Source organism: Clinocottus analis, unplaced genomic scaffold (genome assembly GCF_023055335.1).
Source record: "Clinocottus analis isolate CAN_PGR_092001 unplaced genomic scaffold, fCliAna1.0.p SCAF_11, whole genome shotgun sequence".
Lineage (NCBI taxonomy): Eukaryota > Metazoa > Chordata > Actinopteri > Perciformes > Cottidae > Clinocottus > Clinocottus analis.
Window position 1 is genome coordinate 6,073,400 of NW_027175832.1, and position 11,557 is coordinate 6,084,956.

Genomic DNA, 11,557 nt, shown 5'->3' on the forward strand with positions numbered 1-11,557 from the left:
ATTGTTGTTTTGTTCATGTTGGGGGCGGGTTCCATTGTGCCCAAAATGTATGTGACTGTTATTGTTTGGACTAATTTATCGGTTAAAAAGGAAGCTGTCTGACCCCTGTTATGAAATATCATTTTATTGTACAGTTCGCATTTCAACATATGTTCACAGATCAGTCTTTGCATTTCAAGTAATTTATCAGGGAGGCGTTTTGTACTCTTTTTTTAAATCACCATGTCACCAAAACAAATTACAGACTTAGCAAAGGTTGAATCACATAATAATTGCATTTTCCCAGGTTTTCCAGGATTATGTTATGACATTCAGTTACCATTAATAAGAGTTCACAGTTTTCTTTGAGTTCCAAACAAAGCAACCTATTTACTAGATCTCAAGACTCCATCGAGGAAGCCAGGTTTTCAAATTTTCTAGTTAAAGTGTAGTTTATCAGAGCACATGGAATAGCCCTAACAAAGCTGGCTCCCATTCCATTATAATATCCTTTAATTCCACGTTTTTCATATATCCCTATCAGTCCTTGTAATACACCGGAAGCTGGACGTAAATCTGAGCTCAAAGCTGCAAAACAAGACAAATGACGATGAGTAAATCATCTCAAATAGTTTCAAATGATCTCAAAATGTGTGATAGAAATGATATGTGTTTACCCTGTGCTTGCTGCTGAGTCCGGATCACTGCCAGGGGATAACTGGTCATTTGTCCTGAGGCAAAGGCCACAAAACTGAAGAAAAACAGTTTGGACTCACTGTTGTAAGCTGGATCACTCTTTGCCCAGTTCAGGATTGACTGCAACAAGAAGCAAATAGTGAAAGACATCTAAAAATCCTTTAGATTAACTTGTTTGTGTCAAGTGTTGTTCTTCTGTCTCACCTGATGAACTGCACACTCCACACCTGCGTATGGGATCATGCAGAGGACACTTGGCTTGAATCCTCTGTAAAAGGCAGACAGTGACTCGTTTCTGTAAACAGATCGAGCACATGCCACAACACCATGGTAGGTGGCAGCTTGCTGCAGGTTCAACCTCACCTTCAATACCTGTAAAGGATTTAAAAGGAGGGATAATAATAGAATAAACCTCCATTGATACACTTAAACTGGTTCATCAACAGAACACTAATGGTATTGGTGCTCCAGTAAATAAAAAGTCACTGCAGTTGCAACAATTTTCGCAATATAAAAGTCAAAATTTTCACCATAAATCAAATGACACGCATTTGTATTTTAAAATGCCTCTTCACATTTTTATATTATTACAAAAAGTTGAGGCATTTGTGGGATTACTTCAAACACTGGCCAGGAACTGCATTATGCATTTACCAGCTTCACAAAGTCTCTTTTTATTCTTCAAATAAAGATGTGTTGAAAAGTTTGACGTTGCCTTTTGCTGGGACTGAAGCAACCTTGTGTAGAAATCTGGGGCTTTGTGGATTTACAGCAAAGTAGGGGAAAGTACCGCAAAGGGTATAAATTAGATTAGCTACACATTTAAAGGGTTGAAATTAGATTATCTAGTAACGCAAAGAGTAGAAGGTAGATTATCTATACCTCTAAAGGGTAGAAGGCAGCGTGAGCGGCAGCGCCGGAGACGCAACCCAAGCCGAAGCGCTGCTGCACTGTCAGAGTCTCCTGCGTGCTGTTCTGGGTGGACAACTTCATCTGGACAAGATAGAGCAGCTCGGAGTGAGCTTGTCAATTACAAACAAAACATGATACTGGTGCATACATAATTCACATTGGAGAGTTTGCCGAAGACTGTATGCGTCACCTGGGCGTAGATGAGACACTGCAGCGTCGACTGTGGCGTTCCTTTCAGCACGTTGACGGTGTTGCCTTGCCACATCGACCGCAGACCACCTGCCCTCATCTCCTGGAAGCCCTGGGAGAAGGCTTTGGATCCACGAACCTATAAAGCACACAGGAAACAATTTCATGCGAATCCTTTTCATAGGCAGTTGCAATAAATGTGCAGCTATGTGACGCCTCTTGAAAAATGAATTGATGAATACTGGTTAAGACAAAACATTCAGCGTCACATTTGTATCCAAAAGTTTAAAACAAAGCCAAACACGCAGATACTAATAATGGTGTGCTATTTCTGTTATTCTCTTTTGTCAGCTACATCACAAGATGTTATGCAGATTGAGCTCTTTCTACAGGATACGTGCATGAAATATTTTGACTTAAAGCGGCTGCAAAACAAAACACTTAAGAACTCTCTTTCTCTCAGATGAAAAATGCGACTAAATGACTTTATGTGAGTTTAACTCATTCTTGACCACAGGAACAGGAACACAGTCATCTGATCTCTTACCTGAGCTTCACACGAGTAAACAATCACACACAATAAAATGAACTGTTGCACCCAAGTGCACTATTTTGGAAGAGACGCGGCATAATTTAAAAAGTGGATAAAGGAGCTTTTCCGACTGTATTGCTCTGGAAAGGCTAACTTACAATGGTAAGGGTTCAGCTCTGGGAACCAAACATGAACATCATGAAAGTCTGAAGGGAAGGCTTCATGTAAATATTTAATGTATTTGTCTTCTATCTGATATTGATATTTTCTTTGATGTAATGGTGCAGGGCACTGTCCTACCAAGGGATGTTTCAAAAGAAGAAACTTAAAGTTCAACACTAGAACAATATTCAGGTGTTATTATAGATGTTTATGCATTGCATATCAAGTTAGTCTAATAGATTGTGTTGTAAGCAGCATGTAGGGACTTGGGCATTTGTTTGGACTAAAATATGAAGATCATGTAACATCTAATGAATCCACTCACGCATGTCAGTAACACCGTATAGCACCTGGTAGTGTTGCTGACCTGGAGTTGGGTCTTGAGGCGGTCAATGGGTGCCGTCACAGTTCGGGACACGGCATCAGCCAGACCCGCTGCGAGAACAAACGTCCTCCAGGCACCGAAACCAGAGGCCTCCTCGGGGAACTCGATGGGCATCGCACGACTCTCGCCCACATCGAAAACCTACGGTTACATTCATCCTCCTTTAATCGTTCTGTCGTTACTCATGCTGAAGTGGATGTGTCACTCCATCATCAGAAGTAACAGGATCGTGACGCTGGCAGAAGAGCCTACCAGACTGTGTTTCCATGACGACACCAGCTCCCCGATGTTGTCCACGGGGTTGAGGATGACATAGTGCAGGAACTCACCCCAGTCCACCGTCATGGAACTGTCCTTATCCATCCTGGTGGATAGACACGTGGTTTGAGTTCATCGCATATGAAAGCAGCTGTGTGGCAACAAAATCGCTTTTACAAAATGGTGATTGTGATCGTAAATGTTTTAAAGGTGGCTGGAAATTTCTTATTTGAACTGTGATGAGTAACTGATCTGTGACAGTTATAAGAGCAGTAATCAGTCGCTATAATACAGGAATACATTTTGTAGCAAGTCCAAGCTGAAGGGCACCATTCACTTATTCTTTTGTAACTGCAGAGTTGAAAACTTTTGAGAACTATTTTATGATGTGTATCACTGATCAGGGAGCATGACTAGATCTATAACCAACCATAAAGCCATCTGTGATAACATATCCACCCAAGCACACACATGTTTATGTGTTTTGAGCTCATTTGAGCACAATACTGCAACTGTAAAAGTTTTGTATCAATTTATGTTTTTTTTTAAATACAACAATGAATCCATGAGGTAGTGGGCAAAAAAATCTTACATTTGAATTATTTTTTTTGCATTCGGCTTTGATATGACCACTCCTAACTCCTTAAACAAACATATGATGTCCTCTTGGTCAATCTCCCCTGATCAGAGAAGAAACGCACACAATTACAAACAGGTACTGGTACTGCTCTTACAGTTATCATATTTCTGGGAAGTGACATTGTCAACTCCATGAGTGCAAAGCGTCACAGCCTGCAGGACTGTGCAGTGTGTGTTGCTGGACTTAACAATGTGTGTTGTCTACTGTCTACCATAAACAAGCTGTATGCACGTCTGTCCTTCATGTCTGACCTTTAAATTACTTTTTTTTTGTCAAATAGTTCACAGTTATAGTATACTACTATAACGAATAAGTTTGTGTAAGACTACTCATTGAGTTGTAATGCTTGAAAACATATTGCTAATTCATAGTGTTTATGTATTCAACAAGGTTATTGGACGTTTTCTTGTGCTTCCTTGATAAATAAAGCATTATTCAAGTCTGTGACCACTCACCACACTTGTTCTTGTCAAGGTCATGGAAGTGAATTTTCCACTTCCTCTCTCTGTCCATCATGTAGCTGAGGAACTCTTTATAATCCAACAGGCCATCTTTGTCTTTGTCATAAGAATCGATTATATTCTAGGAGAAAACAGGTGCAGGTTTGTGTTGATTAGTGCTTGAATAAATGAAATTAGAGCACACAGCAGAAGATAAGATCGTTACCTGGACCTTTCCATCCGCCGACAGGATTCCATGCTTCCTCATTTCGTTTTGGAGCTCCGACATTGATATTACTCCATCCTTGTTTCGATCCAGTTTAGCAAATAAACCACGAAACTGATCCATGGTGAGTTTAAAAACAATTTAGCCCCAGGAAAAAAATGAATCAAGATGTTAAAAAAAATGCAGCATGCTTCATCAGGTCGGAAATAAATGCACGGTTGATTTTCAGAGATTATTGACCTGCTGCTCTGCTAAGACGCTGACTCATTGGCGGGGTTCAGTGCCAGTGCTGCATGGGCGCTTTTATCATTAGCGCAAAGAGAAAACACGTCATTTACTCTGTGGTGCAGCAGGTGGCGCTGTGGCTGCAGGAGAGCCGACCGCATCATCATCATCATCACCTTCTTTAATCATCACTGGTCCCCTGCTCTGGATGTATAGACCTGCACACTCAAAGATAGGGGATAATACAATTATATATATAGGCAGGTAAAAAATTAATACATTTAAACAGAACATAATTTGGGATATTTTAATATGAAAATGAAATAATACCAACATTTTGGGATTTGTTGAATAAATAATTACAAAACATGAACATATTTGTCAATTTCTGTGTATATTTATTTAACCAAATGACCTGCACGATTATTTACATTGAGGATTTCATTTCTACACAATTTCTCTCAACCATTCAGTTATTAATGTATCATAATATCAGCTTTAGTCCTTCATAAAGTCGAGGCAGATAGACACCATTATAATCCGGACATGAAGTTGATAATGTCTGCGTTTGCGTTATTATGCTGGTTTATTGTCGATGTTAAATCCCAACAAAGCGCCCCCTAGTGGCTCCAACTGTGAATGATTTTCCCAGGTCGGGATTATTTAGCAGAATAGACAACAAATCGCTATAAAGCGAATGTCCCCCCCGCAGGAGCCTCAGCAAGCAGGTTAATCTGGCCATGAAGCACAGCCGAGGGTCGTGTAGTGGACATCCATCTGGTACACATTACCCGACCGTGCATCGAGGCCCATTTGTTCCACTGACAGCTCATCATGACAGAGCAGCCGACACCGGGCTCTGCACACCGGAACCAGAATTATTCCTCGCCTTCAGCTTGACGTTGGCGCTGTGAGTGCAGGGGGAGGTGGGAGCCGTGGCTATTTAAAGAGGGTCATCCAGTCACGGAGACATAGCAGAAGGTCCACGTCGTTGACTAACAGCCTCTAAATGGTTTTCATCCCGCACTGTGAATCTGTCTGTGGCTTCTTATTGTGCTCGAGTCCAGACTGAGGCGGCTTCACTCCTGAGACAAGCAACCCGTCGACCATCAGTCTCCCAGCTCCTCTCATTGATCTCCTCTCTTCTTATTTCATTCTGTTTATCACTAGGAGGGATACGTGAAAAATGGGGAAAGATTATTACAAGACGTTGGGTATCTCTAAAGGAGCCACAGAAGAGGATATTAAGAAAGCTTACAGAAAACAAGCGTTGAAATGGCACCCCGACAAAAACAAGTCTGCAGCCGCCGAGGACAAATTTAAGGAGATCGCTGAGGCATATGAAGTCCTCAGTGATCCGAAGAAAAGAGAAGTTTATGATCAGTACGGAGAAGAAGGTAATTATTTTTGATTGCATTAAATTGCATTGCGCGACCTTGTGTGACGGTTGTTTGATTCACCGTTAATATACCGTTATAAACCCGTTATACAGCCTGGATGGTTGATGTAGAACACCGCTGGCTTTCATTCAAGTCCAACATTGTGACCATCTGTTTTATAAAACAGCTGTTCAGCAGATCATTGGCCTACAGTTCTGTGTATTTTATTGTAAGGATTAGCTATTACACTCTATCTGCAGCTGTAAGCCTCTGATATCAGATGAATAAAGGCCTGTCATCATTTATACCACAGATCTTCTGAAACATGTTGTGTTGTCGTGTCAAAAATACACATTTGTAATTCTATTAAAAGTCTTCATTGAATTTGTGGTACCTAACATGTATCTGAATAGATGGTTATGGATGGGAGGCATGTTTGAGGTGAGGAAGGAAAAAAAGTCATCTCTACATCCATGTATGAATTCAAACTTAAAGGGACTATACTAAGAAAACCATATTTTACCATTTAATGTAACAAATGTGCTGAGCATCTTCACAAAGGTTAGTAGAAGTGAAACCAGGTGTAAAGCATGCACATATCTGCTGATAGATCTAGAAATGTATACAAATCTCCTCTAAAGGCTCCCTCAAGTGCTTTTATTGGCAATACAATGCATGTTCTGTAACATCGCTAACCCATCATCTGAGTAGATTATCTCCAATGATGGACTATCTAGAATGGACCGATCCGGTATTGGATATCATTTTAGTCAAATTAATTCAGTACATTTCTATATTTGTGTTACATTTTGTTTCACAAAGTCACGAAAGCATTGTTGAAGTAGTTGTCGGATCATCACTCGTTATCACCCGACGCCCAGATATTGTATTGGTATCGGGACTGAAAATGTTGGATGGGAAAATATTTTGTGACATTGTCTCCTGATTCAAATTTCATATCTCAACTTAAGCTATCGACCAAGAAACCAGTTTAAAACTAGCGCTTTCTCGCTTGTCACACTTTGAGGAACTCATCAAGTTCGTTTTGGCAACATGGTGCGATGGATTGGGGTGTACTAAAAACTGTCACAGTGGTTTGTCTCTGATGAATGACCTGTAAGGCTGCTGACCACTATTGTTTTTTAAACAATGCATCTGCAGTTTATTTTGGTTAAATTGGTTTATCGTTTGGCACCTCTTACACAACATAAAACAGAAAAAAAATGTCCATCACAGTTCCCGAGAGGCCCAAGGTGACATCTTGATTGTTTTGTCTGACCAACGTTCAAACACTCAAACATGTTCGGCAACGTTAAGAAAGGGAAATAGAGCTGACTCTCACATTTGAGAAACTGAAGTCACCCGTTATTTGATATTTGTATCCATCAGGTCTCAAGGGAGGAAGTGTTCCCAGTGGTGACGGGCCAGGTAACAACTTCACCTACACCTTCCACGGGGACCCTCACGCCACCTTCGCCACTTTCTTCGGGGGTTCGAACCCCTTCGAGATGTTCTTCGGGCGTAAAGCCAACGGCCGAGACGACGACGACATGGAGGTGGACGGAAACGACCCCTTCGGCTCCTTCACCAACTTCAACATGAACGGATTCCCTCGGGACGGGAACGTCGGCCCCGGAGGGCCGCAGCGCCGGAAGCAGGACCCGGCCATCATCCACGAACTGAGGGTCACCCTGGAGGAGGTCTTCCACGGCTGCACCAAGAGGTTGAAGATCTCTCGCAAAAGGCTAAATCCGGACGGCAGGACCATGCGCAATGAGGATAAGATACTCACTATCGAGATCAAGCGGGGCTGGAAAGAGGGAACCAAGATCACGTTCCCGCGGGAGGGAGACGAGTCCTCCAATACCATTCCTGCGGACATTGTTTTCGTCATCAAGGACAAGCCACACCCTCACTTTAGGCGGGAGGGCTCAAACATTGTGTATCCCGTGCGCGTGAGCTTACGACAGGTGAGTCGTTTTCTATTTTTGCACACACTTATGACGGGTTGTTGTATTAATAGAGTCTGATGGATGGATTAGTCACACACACAGGGGAGATCCAGAAAAAAAGTCATATTTACTTTAGAGTGCTGCATTCAAACTCCCGATGCTCAAAAAGAAGAAAAAAAGCCTGGTCACAATCAAAACGCTGTGGGAGTCTGCTTCAAAAGTTGGTTTTCCTGGAAAGTACAGGTGTCCTGAATGAGTATAGTACTGAAATACACACACACACACACACAAACACAAACACACACACACACTTTGGCTGTGCACTTATGCAATCTTGATCAACATTGAGAAATAGAAGCTGTATCCAAGGGAGTGCAGAGAGGCGGCGGCCGCCCACGTGCACACATTGCAAGATGTACTTCTATGGTTCCTCCTACTCTCTTTAACACTCCGAGATCTCGCCGCTTCATCTTGGAGTATGTGACCGATCTATACAAACAGCAAGTGTATTCTAAAACATGATTGGGACAATAATCAAATAGAATAGTTGTATATCAGCATGAAAGTTGACTTGAAAAGTAGTTTGATAAAACATCTAGAAAAAGCTAGCATCCAAGGGCCACTTACAAGCTTTTTCTAGAAACTGTGGAAGAAGTATCTCACAGTCTTGATCTGAAAGACAAGAAAAGAGAAATAAACGGAGGTTGTTTAAGTTCAACTCCAAAGACGATCTTTGAATATAGAGATGACGACCACTTGTTATCACGTGAGGGTAACTGAGCAAACTTCATCCACTAATGAAGGCTGTTGGTGTGGTCGATAGCAGTTAAAAAGCTCTAGTAAAGCTATTAAATAGACCTTAATCTAAGACTTTGTAGTGAATGTAGTTGTATATTTTGCTCAGTGTTCAAATGTTTAGGGTCCTGAGTAGGTCTGCAAATAGAAATATCGCAAACACTAAGGTGGATTCGGGTAATTTCCAAACCGAAATCTCCCAAAATGCTCCAGAAAGAACAATTCAGTGTTAACTGTTCACTAAGAAGCTCGAGCTACAAGAGTTTTCAAAGCTATTGCTAACTGTAGCTAACAGAAGGTCAATTTGATCAGTTTAGGAAACCATTTTGCCAAAATTACAGGACATGCACACTGTCTTTAATATTAGCTCATCACGGATGTATTGTGTCGACTTAAATATTTGACGATAAGCAACAAAAGAAATTGCGATATTAAAACGTCAACAATATGTTTGAGGCCATTTAGAAACGGACACTAGTGTATAATAGATATAGATTATATTGATTCTTATGAAAAAATGTTTGTTGCATTTACGGAAAAAAAACATATATCGACCAATAGTATTAAAAGATGTTTCTATTTAAGGCCATTGTTTCCATCCTTTATCCTTTTATTGGATCATAGTCAGCTGCTTTGATTATCAATATGATGATAGAATGAGGGAAATTGTGTACATGTGCTATAGCGTTCATTATATTGATGCCAGAACATATCCTACTCATATTATGTTAATTTCAACAATGCTCCCCAGCACTAGTTTGCATCTGCATACGTTTAATCTCAGCCTAATTACCAGATACATGTGTTATTTTTACAGTAGAGTGTGTGTGGGTTGTCCTCCTCCTGACTCTCACTCTTACATGTTCCCGTCTTTCTCAGTCGTTGTGCGGATGCTCGGTTACCGTGTCCACGATAGACGGGCAGACGTGCAACATGAAGATCACAGACGTCATCAAGCCCGGCATGAGAAAGACTGTCGCAGGACAGGGTCTCCCATTACCCAAAAACCCAGAGCAGAGAGGAGACCTGGTGGTGGAGTTTGACGTTAACTTTCCTGAGGTGCTGCCTGGCAACGCCAAGGACGTCCTGAAACGGCATTTACCTGCTTAGGACGAAGGACACGGAGTGAACGAGGACGAAGGACACAGAGTGAACGAGGGGAGATAACCGCATGACCGCGCCCACCCCCGTTACCAAACACACTCACACAAACAAACAAACACACACACACACAAGGACGGCTCTGACACTTCACAGATGGACCCCTACGACGAATGTGCAATTTCTATTTTTGAGCTATGTGGTGTTTTTTATAAATGCCGTGCATGCTGCCAAGTAGATAGACGTGCAAGACTGTTTGGGTTGTCGATATATGAAAGAAACACATTTCATGTCTGTGGGTCTTTGCCACAATCACTTTCTCTTTTTTTGTGCGGAAATATTCGGTAGTGAGTGAGTCTACAGTTGCCAAAAAAAGTGCCAAACAGTACATTTTCTTCTCATTTAGATCTGACAGGCTTCATAGATGACATTCTTTCAGTGTTTATTTTGTCATGTAGAGAGACAGGCCTCCATTTGGAGGCTGTCTTAAAAGCTTTGTACAGTTTGTTCAAGAGGAAAGTGGTTGAATGAACGGGACTGTCATGTGTGCATTTTAGAAACGGACATGTGAAGATACTGAACTTGAATTTTAAAATAAATATTTCCACATGAAGTGATCTCGAGCTGTTTCAGTTATGTGTATTAACAATAATCCCTTTATAACAGTTAATGCCAGCCTCTGCCTATTTATAGTCAGTGAACATTTCTGCATAAAGAAATGATGCACAAAGAGGGCACCAGGAAATTGTTCCTCAGACTGATATCGTATTAGTCAAATGTGAATATTTTGTTGTTGTAAAACTTATACAGTAATTTCTCTAATGTGCAATTAAAAATACGTTGATTAAATTTAATGCTTACTATTTGAAAAACTATGAGTGTGTATATATAGCTGCCTGGTCTCAGCTGCTGGCTATCAGCTGCCAACACAGAGGCCTCAACTGTACATTTTCCCACCAGGGGACGCCACATCACTCGTCATGTTGGCTCCTTGCTCAGGGGCCCACAGAGGCGGGCTCCTTCTGGGGCAGAGGGGCCACTCAGCTGCTGACATCTGTGCTTCATGAGTTTGAAGCTAAAAGTCAAATACAAGCTGCTATTACATACATCTTTTCATTTAATATCACAAATATTGCATATATATGTAGCTTGTTTAAAAAAAAAAAAAAGTCAGATTATTTCATGGAAGAAGATAAAAAGATTGAAACCTCTGGGTGTCCACATTATTCCTTTTGTGAGCTAAAACTTGTCCTAAATGGCGCTAGCATCCCTGTAATAACTTACATGCATATAAACATGTGTGAGAGACGTGTGCAAAGGCTGAGTCACTATTGTCCAGGGAGAGTAGCGGGTAAACACACCTGCTCCCTCTTAATGTGAGGCTACTGTGAAGCTTTATGGTATTCAATTGTGTTATTTAAATGAAAGGATGGAGGAATTGACTGGATATCAGTTTACACAGGTTTCTGTTTACAATAATTCAGTGCCATGTTTCATTAGTTATTATGCTAAACTATAGCATTATTTACTGTTCAGTAACATAATATTACTTGTAGTGGAGTATTTTAGAGTGGTACTTTTAGTATCTGAATACTAATACTTTAGTATATTTGTAGCTCCTCCCATGAACTTCAGTAATTTTTTATTTAAAAAAAATGTTTTTCTTATGTGCCGCTGTTGTTGAAG

At 41.0% G+C, this 11,557-nt stretch overlaps 2 protein-coding genes across 3 annotated transcripts; one reads left to right on the forward strand and one right to left on the reverse strand.

The window, feature by feature from the left end:
• Nucleotides 1–134: 134 nt before the first annotated feature.
• On the reverse strand, nt 135–4,733 carry slc25a24l (solute carrier family 25 member 24, like). 2 transcript variants are annotated; one of them, XM_068571199.1, is made up of 11 exons: nt 4,660–4,733; nt 4,420–4,533; nt 4,209–4,335; nt 3,706–3,793; nt 3,108–3,219; nt 2,838–2,996; nt 1,778–1,915; nt 1,558–1,668; nt 880–1,047; nt 657–795; nt 135–567 (listed from the first exon to the last, which is right to left on the reverse strand). In XM_068571199.1, exons 2-11 carry the CDS (start codon nt 4,480–4,482, stop codon nt 380–382), a joined length of 1,293 nt encoding a protein of 430 aa, XP_068427300.1. In that variant the 5' UTR covers nt 4,483–4,533; nt 4,660–4,733; the 3' UTR covers nt 135–379. The 2 variants fall into 2 exon arrangements, with proteins under 2 accessions (XP_068427300.1, XP_068427299.1); XM_068571198.1 differs by having other exon boundaries at nt 4,420–4,700.
• A 773-nt stretch (nt 4,734–5,506) lies between these two features.
• dnajb4 (DnaJ heat shock protein family (Hsp40) member B4) lies at nt 5,507–10,658 on the forward strand. Its single transcript, XM_068571512.1, has 3 exons — nt 5,507–6,041; nt 7,413–7,993; nt 9,650–10,658. Exons 1-3 carry the CDS (start codon nt 5,831–5,833, stop codon nt 9,878–9,880), a joined length of 1,023 nt encoding a protein of 340 aa, XP_068427613.1. The 5' UTR covers nt 5,507–5,830; the 3' UTR covers nt 9,881–10,658.
• The last annotated feature ends 899 nt before the right edge of the window (nt 10,659–11,557 follow it).